The sequence below is a fragment of the Astatotilapia calliptera genome, chromosome 14, assembly GCF_964374335.1.
Source record: "Astatotilapia calliptera chromosome 14, fAstCal68.1, whole genome shotgun sequence".
In the NCBI taxonomy this organism is placed as follows: domain Eukaryota; kingdom Metazoa; phylum Chordata; class Actinopteri; order Cichliformes; family Cichlidae; genus Astatotilapia; species Astatotilapia calliptera.
Window position 1 is genome coordinate 7,128,402 of NC_137435.1, and position 14,381 is coordinate 7,142,782.

General features: G+C 41.6%; 1 protein-coding gene across 10 annotated transcripts in view; it reads right to left on the bottom strand.

Moving 5' to 3' along the window:
- Positions 1-14,381, bottom strand: part of nectin1b (nectin cell adhesion molecule 1b) — a 156,896-nt gene that overhangs the window by 105,057 nt on the left and 37,458 nt on the right. For all 10 annotated transcript variants that reach the window (XM_080289059.1, XM_026192903.2, XM_080289058.1 and 7 more), the window contains exon 2: positions 1,669-2,040. In XM_080289059.1, the coding sequence (XP_080145185.1) occupies positions 1,669-2,040 (372 nt within the window). The remainder of the gene's footprint in view (positions 1-1,668; positions 2,041-14,381) is intronic.

The window sequence follows — 14,381 nt, forward strand, 5'->3', positions numbered from 1 at the left end:
GCCGAGTAGAAAGGAGAAATTAATTTTCAGGAAGAAAAGAGTCACTCAAGAATGAGCTTGATTTTTTAATTTCACTTTCCATTTTATTTTAGTGTGTAGTCTTGTCTGCTTTTCTAACAATCAATTTCCTGAAGTAAATTAAACTAAGAAGCTGAGATGAAAATAACATTGTTTTTCTTCCTTCACTCCTCAAAGCTCTCAGATGTAGAACCCACTTGCCTATCCAAATGCGCAGTCATCCAATTTCAATCCTTTGTGAGTTGCCAATCAGAAATCTACTCTTAGTACATCAAAAGGCAGGCTTGAGCTTGAGCAAATGCACAACTGAAAGAGATAGGCTATAAAGAGGCCTCTTTGAAGGCTGCCGGTTGGTTATCTGCACACATGTTCCTGATGTTCACTGAGCCTAAAAACTGAGTCACTGAAGCCTAAAAAGTCCTGGGAGGCCAAATGACACAAAATGGGGACTCGGAGCTGACTAAGAAGACCCGGCAACAGGGACTACTTAAGCCAAGTGCTATTTCTTTTACCGGTGCTCAATAGAACACAAACCAACACTTAATTTCTAATTAGCTCTCTAATCAGAGTCAGCACGCAACCTTTTCAAAGCTGCCTCTTTCCAAGATAAACTACATCTCTTTTTTTTGCCACACTACTATTCAAGCCAAATTATACACTCAGAAGTGCTCCTATTGATTTCCATTTCACCTGCCATTTTTATCAACTAACCTCTGCGAAAGTTTCCTGTTTTATAAAAGCTATTAGGCCCATGTTATATGGAATTCACCAATATATATATCATTCATTGACGTGGCTCTTGGTGCTGCTCTGCAACTTCAATAGTTTCAACAACAAAGAGGACAGTTATACCGAGAGCTTCAGCAAACATATAGAAAGCAGCCGGCGTCGAAGAGAAGAGCTGTAAATATGTTTTTACTAAGCCTTTCACTCAGGTTGTCAGGTTGACCCTGTTTGATCTGTTTCAAAGTCAATAGGACACCAAATTTGAGCAACGGGGTTTTCATTCCTTTGATTGTTCATCAGACCAGCATAAGCGTGCTCCAGGAAATAACTCCTTAACTGATGTTCAGACGTTTAACCTGTTTTTTTGGGGGGGTTTTTACTCTCTTATCTTGACTCTAAAGATAGGTAACTTTTCCAGTGAAGTATATGTGACTAACTTTTTTTCCATAGGATCTTTGTAAGAAGTCACAGAATATGTTGGGCAGGTTGTTCCACTCACTAAAGACATACTTTCTGTTTCCCAGAAGCTGGTAATTTTAAATGTTCCCATTCACTCGGTGGATTAAGCTTAATAATTTGATCTCGCTACAATTTAGCCTTTCTTAAATGTAGACGTCTTGAAGATGGATGTTTATCAGGCAGCGTTTTGGGAATATTACTGCCATTAATGAAATCTCTCACAGTTTTAATGAGAAACCCAAAGGTCCATATATACATTACGAACATGTTTTGAATGTTCAGCTACTGCTTTATTGGAGATAAGTCTTGGATAAATTCTAGACACAAGCCTGGAGAATGGGAAACAATGAGAGATTAGATTACTAAGATTTAGATCCCTACAGAACTGCTAAAACCAGATTAGGAAAAAAAATGTTCCTTTCAAATTACAGATTAAAGCAGAATTAAAATCAGTGCAGTTCTTACCATACACAGTAAGGTTGACCATGTTCTCACGGTTGCCTGCAGGAAATGTGGTATACTCGCAAATGTAGGCAGCCTCGTCGGACAGCTGCAGGTTGGAGAACACAATTGTGGTGTCTTCCAATGAGGGAGTACGATGACGAACAGCTGCATGTTTGAAGCTGACCCGCTCCTTGAAGGGCGGCAGCACAGACACACCCAGGGCCGGGTTGGCGATGGCCACATTCTGTTTGGTGCCATTGAGAAGCTTCTGCCAGGTTACTTGGGAGATCTTGACTGGTGGATTACTGTTGCTGAAAACGCAGCGCAGCTCCACTTGTGAACCCACGAAGCCAGACTTACTGGTGTCCATCTGTACCATCTGTCCACTGCCAGCTAGACACAAAGAGGGGGGTGGAAAGGAAAAAAAAACATTTAATTACGATTAACAAGTGTCCAAGGCCAAGCAAGCACTCCAGTCAATAGCAAGTACATGCACTGAAAGTCAAGGAGTCAATTCAGCCTCCTAGGTAGTACAAGCACGCACAACACTCAGAAGTCAGACTCGTGGATTCAACCATACGCACCTGTGTGCCACAGATACTATATCTGCCCCCTATACATAAAACAAGTTGGTTCATGGTGGTGGTTGTGTGCGAAAGCTGTGGGAGTTGTTATTAACATAATGGGCACATCCATACAAGCCTGCCTTTGTCCACAAAGGTGCTGTTTCTGATGAGATGGGAGGGCCGAGCGAGAACCAATGCATCACTAATGAATGAGTACAAGGGCAGTGAGCTGGAGCCAAGTCGTCGTCTGCTGCGCTCTCCTCCACCTACCCAGCAACACACTGGGTAGCCTATTGTAATTTTAATTACTTTTTACTCACAAATACTTCAATGACTGCCTGGAGCTCCTATTAGGAGAAACAATGTGTAGTCCTGTGTAAGCACTCAAAACAATGAGAACACACACATTAGCTGTATTAAAAGAACCCAGCAATTAGGCACTCCTCCTTTACTATCTAAGCCTGTGCGGAGCATGGTGGCAAAAGAAAAGGTCAATTAGAGAACATGGACCTTCGGTTTAGTCTTTCATGCATATATTGACCTTGTGCTAAACTGAACTGTTGAATACCGTTCTTTGTAATGCGTTTTTGCTTTTTATTTAACATTAGCAGTTATCAGCCTTGGATTAACTGTTCCTTACAGTCTCTATGCCTTTATTAAGAACTGGAAGCATAAGATGGAAAATTAAGTGACAGGAAGAATAATTACACAAGTCACTCCCTTATTCACACATACCGATCTGTCAGAATTGATCATTTGATACTTTTTTCTATATCAGTATAAACAGAACATTTTGGGGTTTGGATCTATTGGCTTGACACAATCTGTAGTCTCAACATGGATGTCATTTCAGTCAGGGATGTCATTCAGTGCGAGCAGCAATTTTTCCAAACTGAATAACTGATTAGTTGAAAAAGAATACATTAAGTTTTAAGCCTAATTAAGATTAGGCTTAAAACTTTTTGCTAAAGCATATAGTTAGTGTTGGATCAGGTGACCCTGAATCCTCCGTTAGTTATGCTGCAATAGGCGTAGGCTGCTGGGGGATTCCCATGATGCACTGAGTATTTCTTTTCCAGTCACCTTTCTCACTCACTATGTGTTAACAGAATCATACATGTTATTAATCTCTGTCTCTCTTCCACAGCATGTCTTTATCCTGTCTTCCTTCTCTCTCCCCAACCGGTCGCAGCAGATGGCCCCGCCCCTTTCTGAGCCTCGTTCTGCCGGAGGTTTCTTCCTGTTCAGAGGGAGTTTTTCCTTCCCACTGTCGCCAAGTGTTTGCTGTATGTATTATTATAGGGTCTACCTTACAATATAAAGCGCCTTGAGGCGACTGTTGTTGTGATTTGGCGCTACATAAATAAAATTGAATTGAAATTAATGCTGAAGGTAACTAGTGCATTTTTTTGGTTTCTTTTTATAATCTGTAGTAATAGGTCTTCTTCATGGATAACAAACAAGTACAAGTTTCACTTAAACCTGCTCTGAGCTCTGCAGTGTCAGCAGTCTGAACAGATGTGCCATTGCAGGGCACCTACATCCTGTTGTTTCAACACTTCTTTGTTATCTCGTGCTACAATTTATGGTCGTTTCCAGGTGAAGTCTGATGATGTCCCATTTCCTGAAGCGACAGCCCCTGACTGAGCTTGTATTTACAACCAGAGGCAGCCATAATTATCTTCTATGGATACACAACTATCCGCAGGAAGAAAGACTGAAATTCCTTCGTTAATCACGCAGGACTCATAAAGCCACCAATGTATCCACTCATAAACAGGCTGAAAATATGCTGTGGTCTCAAGTAGAGAAGTGGGGCCTAAACATATGCACCACAAGCAGAGCGGCTCTTTAACGCTGAATAACTGCATCACAATGATGGATAATCGCTGCCCTCAGAAATAAAGTTTCCACAGGGGGGCTTTAAAATGTGTAAGAATGCGTGAGAGAAATCCATTTCTGTATACACTCATTCACTACAATATCTGATGTAGTTGATCTTTAACTATACAAGGATCTGAGGAAGAGGGGAAAGCGAATTCTGTGTATGCAAGGCTGTCAAACTGTCTTAAGTACCGGCAGCGACTGTTATGTTAAGATTTTTCTTGTAAAAACGGTAGGTAGTCAGCCAAAGGACGTGAAGGCCCAATACATGCATGTAGAGAGGAAATGGTGCAGACTCTGGGTAGACCATTAAGATTAACCATGTATTTTTCCTCAGCAGGCTGAGAACTCTCAGGTTGAATGACTTAGGCTGGAAAGCAATGCATTATGAGAGAAAGGCAATTTCGATCTATTATTATGTGCTTTCGCTCAAATGCTGCCTTTGCGGCCTACATCAAATCACATAAAAAAATAAAGTGACAACCTTTTGAAGTTACTGAGTGCACATCATCTTTCATTTCCTTCTGACCACATCAGCAAGACCCTCTCTATAGAGATTTAGACTTGGGGGATTTGAAGATGACAGATTGATTTACTAATGCAGTTTGACAGAGAGGACTGGCAACCTTGTCATCTGTACCTTGAGAACCACCTGTGTCCTTGTGCACCCCAGGGCAATGCTTTACTCCATTTTATCACAGCTTAGATTACCAGTTGTGGCAGCTATAGTATGATATTTTTGAAATAGCAAACACAATTTACTGCGTGACAACACTAGTTAAAGTTTAATCTTAAGTTGGTCTGAAGTGGAGGAGCTGCATGCTGCATGTGGCGGGGGCTGTAAAGAACTCATAAATATGTACCTGGCCAGACCTCATCCATTTCAGCGCTAAAACAATAGTGGCAGGGGCCGGCTGTGCAAAGAGCCCCTTCCCCCTCTCGCTTTGCTCTTCCTTCCTTCTTTCTCTGATGCTACCAACTCAGATTGAATCAACTAAACAGCAACTAATGCAAATGGAAACTCGAGGAATAGGCATAATTATACAGTCACAGAGCCCAAATTCACTCTGTGAAAGGGCCAGAAGCCCCCACTGGGACCCCTTTCACTCAAGGACTGTTGGACTCTTTGGCTGAGCAGAGTCTATAATTACAGACTACATAACAGAGTGGCAAATGCCACAGAAAGCACTGTCACATACATGCATGAGATTCTAAGAAGGTAGGTTGGAGTGGGGGCTTAATGAAAATCAGTGATGCAAAAACAGAAGAGAAAAACGGAAAAAGAGATAGGCAAAGTAGAGAAGTGTAGAACTGTCGAGAGGGAGAGAGAGACAAAGAAGTAGGTGGAGCTGTAGGGAGGACTGTAGGTGCGCTACTGGTTTGAGGTTGGCTGGCATTATTGCCTGTGCTGCTGCTGTTTTGTTCTCACACTGACAAGAGGATGATTGGGGGAACAGTCATGCTCTAATACACCTGTGGATGGGGTAGGCACTGCCTTAAGAGTTGCCAAAGGAGAGAGGAGTCGTGTTTCTGGAAGGAAAAGCGATAGGACAAACAAACAAAGCAGAAAGTACTTCCAAGCTGGCAAAATATTAAATTAAAAAAAAAAAAAAAAAAAAAAAAAGAGTGGCTTGATTCTCACCAGGTGAGCTGAGTTGGATCAACGGGGACATAAGGGGCAGTATTAAAACAGCTGCTGTGCCGTCTGGCCCTGCGCTGATAGCAAGAGACTCCCAAGGCCTCGGCACAGAGCTGTGCACGGAACATTCAACTGTAATAAGATCTGGCCTGTCAGGCAGAAAGGAAAAGCATGTGCTTTGTGTTGTTTGCATATGGCGCATTGGACATTGTGCATTAGAAGCTGCACCAAATAAAAGCCTTCAGTCAAATGGACTCTCCATGGTGCATAGACAATGTCCAGGAAAATAGAAAATGTATTCAAATTAGTCACATTGAAACATTTTATTAACCAGGTGGGAAAACAAAGATAAAACAAAAAAAAATAACAGAATTAATTCCTGTCTGTAGCGAGCCAAAATGAAGGATGCAAACATTTAACATTTGCCTTTTTTCTTTGCTGTAGAGAATTTAAGTTTTTTAACCAAATACAAAGATCAGCCCACAGATAAGCCCATAGGACCTTGTTCTGGTACATAGAAAATCACTATGATAATATTAAACTAATAAATTTAATAAGTATACATAACATCGAAAACAGGCCCAACATCTCTTTCAGACCAGGAAGGAATATATCTCATAGCTAAAATCTAACACTGTTGTCTTTTATTAGCCAAATTGGCAGTATTTCAAAGGTAGTTATTGCCTACTTCAATATTGTGCATCCAAAGGAATCCATTGTGCGTGAGTCAAATAAAGTTCAGAATAATTCACCTCAAGCTGCTGCAATGCGAGGAAGGCAAAGATTAAATAGAACTGAATGCATATTTTAGAAGAAGCACTCATTAATGTCTTCTATTTAAAGCTGCACCAGGCAACTCGGCACACTGTCAGTCCCAAATGGCAGCGAGACGTCTCCGTTTGAAGTTTCAACACTTCAAAAAGCCCCAAATGTGTAATGTGATGTCATCAATTCTTTTTGGACTGAAATGTCATCCTTTCAGTGGCTTCGGAGGATAGAAATGAGAAAGAGTTTTAGTTTTCACTGAAAAGAGTGCCACTTCCTTAAACAAGAGGAGATCCAACTTCCGTAAAATTATTTCACTTACGCAAATATGTCAAAGTTTTCAGTGGCACTACAGTCTTTTCTAGCTCCCCTGCAAGCGTGAAGTATTTTGGTATAAACTTCTTGCCAAGTGCAGCTTTAAAGCTTATCACATGAAAACACATCATCTCCTCACGCTTGATATGCTTTGGTTGCTCCACTATACTGTTGCTTAAGTGGGATGCTGATAGATAAAACATGGCTTGAGCCGCACGGGATAATGACTGTTTAATGTAGTCCCAGTTCCCACGGCAATGGCACAGTCCTCTATGCTCCCCTATTCATGACCACACATGGGGTGTTTAGGGGGAGTCCAAATCTACTGTCTCATACACACACAGAAACCTCCCATTAGCAGCTTGTTTATTCCCCTGGTAGGACAATTTTACTCTTTTTGTTTGTCAGTGAGTAATTTAAAGCTCTTGCAGTGGCATTTTGCTCATGTTTTATAACAAATAGTAGTGATTCCCAAAATGATTTATAAAATAAATGATGGTATTCTTCTTAGGGGCATCTGGGAACTCTTACTGTCCCCGAAGCTTTAATACAAACAGATAGGGCACTTCATTTAAGGATAAGCCATATGCTATGTGTACTGCTGCTCTTTATTGACTGTGGCCATTTAGCTTTTTGAGACAGAGCAGTACGTGTCAGAGAATTTGTTTTAATCTACACTCAGACACTATTTGATGGTGCTTCAGCCAGGTCTCTTGGGTAAACAATGGTGTACCTGCCAAAGCAGCTCTCTTTACCCTCTGTCTCCCCAAGCAAACATCCGACTACAGAGGCAAGCGAAACCTCACTGGAACAGATGGTTTAGTACCCGTGCTCATAATTTTCCACTATCTGGTTCAAATTTGAAATGCTTTTTTGTACAACACGCTCTTTCATTGAGGACAATGTAACATCTGCTGCGCTGTAAATGTTAATGATTATCAGGAATATTTATTATGTTAGGCAACTTCCCAACCTGGGACGGCTCCATGAGAGGCACTGTGCATTTCATTTGAACTATTTGCAATGGCTGTTTGAGCAAAAGAGTATCGTAATGGCTGACTACCGTCGCACAGTAGTCATGTGTTTTCCACCGGGGCTATAAAATTGCTACTTTCGGGTTGGCAGTGTGTAGCATCGGCTACTCAACTATGCACACAGGCTCTCACCTAATGTAGCTGCATCCATCGTTTGTAAAGCAACATGGGGTTCAGAGCACAAGCCCACACACACACACACACATGCCCCTCGAGCAGCTTTAAGGCATTTCAAATGTCAAGGGGATGCATCACTTTGCCTGCAACAGAGCTTCTCATCTTAGTTCAGCGGGATAATGATTCATCCTTGAATGAAAAAGTGGAAAACATCACTACTCCATTTTGTTATCAGACAATTTCAAAGAAGCAAATCTACAAGACAGTGGAGTTTAGTGTGCCCTTTTTGGGAACCTCTCACGATACCCTTTGAATTTAAAACATAAAGTGGATAGCAGTGCCTGTGGATTTTCAGTAATTAATATGTGTTTTTATTCTAGTCTAGCAGGAAATAAGCTAAAAGCAATTTGGGATTTTGGTTGTCTTTGACCGAGGCAATGACAAATAAAGCTTGGCCAAAAATAAGACTTTTGCCCTACAGAGAGAGAGAGCAAGAGTGGAAGAGAGAGACAGAGAAAGTATAGCACGTATTGAGTGTAAACACAGAAAGAGCTTTGACCCTCCTCCCTCAGCCTGCAGCTTAACAAAACAAGGCCACCAAGGTTTCGGTTCTACGACACAAAATAAACAGAGCTGACGTTACCTGACCAAATGGCGAGATGACATCATCCACTGATACCAGATAGCAATCAACTGTCAGCAAACAAAAGGCCGGGTGCAAGGGAAACGCAGCGATAACCTTCCTCTTAGTAAATGAGTGACTGTAAGCGTCAGAGTTGTGTGCGGCTGACTGATACTTGGAGAGAAAAGCTGGGAACCCTCCAGGTGTTTCAAGTATCTACAACTGTGGTATCAGAAATAAAATGCTGCGCTATAAGAGTAACATCAGCCAGATAATAGCACGCTTTATCAGACAGCTCTCAAGCCATGACGCTAGGGACCGCTTACATGGACCAGACAATTAGTCAGCAAAGAATCTCGTCCACAGAATGGGTTCAGCGTTCACAATGATGCGCGCTGGTTATTTTTCAATAATGCAAACGTTTCCCTGGGCTTTCAAACAAGAGCAGCTGTTGGACGTCTTAATAGGAAAGAGCTGATCAATAAATAAAAAGGGGGCCACGGGCGAACTGCGACGCGATGCATTACGGCCTCAGACAGGTTGAGCCACAGCGTCTGCAGGTATCAGCTTGGAGCACGAAGCAGTTAAGGGGTGGGGTTACATAAATGTGATGTAGAGGATTTTGGGGAGTTAAGGAGGAGGGTAAGCAGTGAGAGTGACACGTAGTGGGTCAGACGCGGTGAGCAGATTACAGCACTCAGGATATTAAAGCAGAGGAGAGACGATGCTGCAGGCGGCACAACTCCCGTGGAAATTTCAGCATTAGTACGGGCCGACAAAGCGGCTATGTCCACATATACATTTGACACAGTTGACATAGCAACACAATAACACAATTGCTGCAGGAGCAATGGGACATAGTACTAGTGGACAGGGGAGAGATTCAGACTAAGGAATAGTACACACTTCAGAGATACATAAATTTGACGTTTGGTGGGTTAACACTCCCTTGAGCCACTGGTTGTCACCGGTGGGGCACGACACAACAGTGTGAAAAATATTACACTGAATCTATTTGATTTGGGAGCAAAACTCACCATACTCATCCTTTTCAAAGTAAAATTCCACTTTTTTTGTAATTATTTATGACTGATTAAAAAATAGAGTGGGGTGAGGGGCATGTAAATGTTTTGCTGCTGAAGTGGGGCATTGCAAAAACAGTTTGAGAACCATTGCCTTAAGCTCACTTCAAACGCCATTTAAAAGTAAAACAATATATTTTTTAAGTGTAGAAATACCGGTAAAACTAGGCCATGTGCACAAATCCCCCAAATTAGCAGATATGTCTACTTGCTGAGAGGGGATTTTACATTTTTCTGTCAAAAGATGTTTCAGGGTATCACCTTGAACCCTTGGGACTTTTAAGTTAACAATTTTCTGATATCTTGCCCTTGCATCAGCCAGTATTAATGGTGTTTTTCTACATATGAACCTCAAATGCCCTGACTCAATATGCATAGGACAATGAAGCATACAGATTATGTATAAGAATGATACTGGGATGGGCAGTATAGGATGGCTAAGCCAGCACCCACAGCAGTACCCTATACCTCTGCTAAGAACTCAGCAAATACAGCATGAAATGCATATAAAGTCCTGCCAAAAAGTGCTGAGAAAGAGTCTGGCCCTGGACAACCACGCATGACAAATCCTTCTCTCACACCATCTGTTCCATTGTCCAGAAGTAAAGATAAGTCTTGCATAGAGTACAAACACGGAATATTTCCATGTGATTATGCCAAGCACTTGTGTTGGATACATTCTAAAACATTAAGATTTCAAAAATCAAACAACCATTCAGCTGAAACCGGATGATCAATTATTGGCTGCACATAAGAATAGAAATGGGCATTGGATGCGGGAATCTGCACGCTCAGTCAAAACAACATTGTATGGGTGTAAATCCATACACCCCATGCAAGGTGACCTTTAGAAATACTCAGTGAGAGCACAGAATATCACTTTTTTTGCATGTCTGACCCCTGCTGACCTTTATTGGTGGAGTTTTTTTTTCCCTTTTTCCACCAACAAAGGCCAGCTGATATCCTACAGGCATGCAGGCTGGAAGAAGCCTTTCGAGGATAAATAGGTCCAGTATAAGCATAGCGAGGAGCACTGTTGCATGACCAGTGGCTTATTAAACCCAAGGAATGAGAACGTACAATCAATATTTGATTAGAGACACTTGTGATTTTTTCTGACATTTCCACTCTGAGTAGCCTCTGTAGATTTCTTGAAACAAATTAAAGTTGTGCATATCATACATTTTTAAGGACGTGTAGAGAAAAATAGAAGAACTGGCAGTCATCAAAGTGCATCTCTAATTGTGCTTGGGACACAAACAGGACATTGGGGGCAACGTGCACACAGCTAGTCTTGTTGGTGTTTTGCACAGAGCTATTTTTCTCTAGCATTGCTGGAGCAGGCCATTTATACAACAGATCCATTAACATATAGGAGAGGGAATTCACACTCCAGCTGGAGTGGGAAGTGGGCTGAAGCCCCAGTCTGCTATCAATTAACAAGCACACTTAGTATGTGTCTGAGTCATGATCGTCATGGGACTCAGAAAATGCTGTGCATTTGCTCAAGATGTGCCGTCAATAGCCATGCTGCAGATTAGCAGCCGTTGTACCATGTCTGATGGTCTTCTAACTGTAAGCAACAGAAGCAACTCACCAGTACGCTGATCTAATACTGCAACAAACAAGTCATCTCTGTGCACGTGTACAAGGAATTAAGTACAAATAAACACGATTATGAATTTTGCCCTGCAGTAACATCATTTAGGCATGGATTAGTATCCTGATTTCACCACTGGAGGAATGAATGTGTTCAGTTACTTAAGCTGATAACGTTAGATATGCTAGACGTACTTTATCCTTGAACACGTTATCTTATCTTGTTATTTAAATTATTTTTTACATTTGCAATGCTTGTAGATTTTAACAGGCATTCCTTGGTACAGTTTAACTGTGACACTGCATCGCTGGCAGAAGACGTCAGGTTTTTTTTCAAAAGAGTGACATGGAAGGGGAAAAAAAAGAGAAATTACAGTAGAATCATCAACAGCAAGCATGACATGTAAACAAAAAGACAAGATTGATACTAACATGTGGTAGAAATGGCTACACACAAGGTTTCTGCATAAATGCTGAGACTGGCCTTTGCCAAAATCTGCTTTTCATGTGTGTTTTGATCATGAAACTATGAAATCCAGTGGTTCTCGGCAGAACTCTGAGGCCAGGGCTGAACCATTTCCTAAACCACGACCACAGCCCATCTTTCCAAGGCAAGTACGGCTCCATGTTCCACATACATATAACCGTTGGAATGCTCACCACATCTCAGGACCATGTTCATATTCTGCTGCATGTGCTTTCCAGCTGGGATCAAGTATTGTCTTTCCCACCAGTGTTTGAGCTTAACCATATACAGTATTTTTCTCACAGCTTAGCATGTTTCTCTACAGCATCTTTCAGTAGATCAAGCCTCTCCAGGATATTATGAAATAGCTCTGATCTGGGCTTTTATGTCATTCTGACACCACATCTATTATGACTATTACATACAGAATTGTAAGCAAGGATAGAATGCAGACAACTGAGTGATGGTAGTAATTTTTTCGAGGTTGTTATCCCTTTCGTTCTTTATATTGTGACATTATTTCTGATAAAAGTTAAAAGGAAAAAGAAAGAAAAGCTAAAAAATGTCTGCACAGTTTGTAACTGGCCTTTCAAGAGAAAAGCAACTGGCACGTAGACATAAGTAGTGAGCCACAAAGCCACAGCAAGGGGAAAGGAGACTGAAAACTGAGTCGGGTGGTATAAGTTACCCCAGTCTCCACTGCTCGTTAGATGTCTATTGACACAAGGACCCAGAATACAAAAACCATTTGGTACATTCTCAAAGACGGAATCCCGCAAGAAAAACAGGACAGACATTTCGAAAAAGTGACTGAAAGGAGAAAGAATGGGAGCAGTAATCAATCATAGGAATCAAAAATCATAAAATGCCTCTCTCTGGGTTTCTCTCAGTTTCATCTGAAACCACTGCAGTGGGTGGGCTGTGGGCTTTGAGTATAAAAAAAAGAAGAAATAAACTCATGTTTATCTTTTTTATTTGTTTTTAACTATGTGTTGTTTTTGCTGTTCAAAACTGAGGCGTGGATATTCAACACTTCCAGTCCCTGTGAGTGTTTTTTCTTCTGATTATTAACACAATTTAAAGTTTAATGTCAAGTAACATCAGGATGAAGTGGAAAAAAAAAGGGGGCCGGCTGCGACTGGTGAAAATAGTGTGGCCAAATTGTAACTGTGTGACTGCTCAGACAGATTGTGATATTCACTGCGAACAAATCAGCAATGATCTGTAGTGCGAGTACTGAGCGGGTGGAGGAGAGCCTTAGGAGGTTGAGGTATGCTCTGCGGAGAAGTGGAATGAAAGTAGAAGCAAAACAGCTATGCTGGGATGTGTGATTTGGAGATGGTGGCACTGGCAAAAAGCTGGAATTGGTAGAGCTGAAGGTATTGGATTGACCATGTGGAAGGAGGGAACGTGGATATACTCGACAATGGGCAGGAGGAAAATAGAGGAGAATGGTAAGGGCAGGGTGTTAAACTTCACAGGATGCCAACTCACACTTGAAATGCAAGAGAACATATAGTGAAATGAGCCAGGCAGGAATGGAACTGGTTCTGACTGTTCTGACAGCTTTGATGAAACAAAGAAAGAAAATATAGCTGATAAATCCTGATAGTGTATTACTATTGATCAGAAGCAGAGAAAATGAAGCAGGCAGTCAAAGGGAGCTACAACAACTCAATTAGGTCATATTGAAGTCCCTGTCACTCAACCAATGCAGAAACATACTGCTTCTTTGCAAGGAAAAAGAAAATCTAATTAGTCTCATTACTATATCAACAGGCAAGGGTACCACATGATGTCAGCCTCTTTCTATGCGATGGTGTGGAAGTTAACCCAAGCTTTTTTGCAGCCACCAACAATTATTAACCGAGGTGAAGTCACTTACGTGAATCTACCTCTGACACTAACAACCTTTGAAATCTGCTGATGGGGTTTAGACTGTCGCTGGCTACGAGACGCAGGCGCCTGTCCAGTGAGAGACAAAATAGCTGTACACTGCATGCACAGATTTTTTTTGCTTCCTCCTCAGGGCTGCAGCAGTATTATTTAGAGCTCTTACCCTCAAGTTGCCTTCCTTTACTGTGTCTATACTATGGACTGCTCATTGTTTGACAGGATTGACAAGCTCCCTGGCAGAGCTGATTAAAAGCTTTAAGGTCAGAGAAGTGGGACAGATATCGAGCGAACACCTGTCTCCTCGCTGTGAGCCAGTCCCCTGTAGGGTGTGTCCTCCACTGGCACAGGATCAATGGCTCCATTAAGACACAACCTAGACAGGTTTTTTTGGCGCATGTGACAATGCTGCTTTGGCTTGCAAAGAACATTTCACCTCTCTCTTCCTCTTTTTACTTCCCTTTGCCTTTCTTGCAGTTTTGTGTACAACTACAATGGCACTGACCACCACTCTCCTCAGTTAGAGACTGCCTGGAATAAAATGCCGACTGACAGGCACATGCTGCAATGTATTTATTTTTTTCCCAGCTTTAGACTTAATTTCATCATGGATTTCAACATCCTGTTAAAAATAACTTGGAAAGCGGGGCTGCCCACTCAAGATTTGCCACAGGATTATAGATCATTAAAGAGATCTTTGAAGTTCACTTGAATCCTCTCCAAATAAGTTAGAGGACTCACTTTTATGGTGT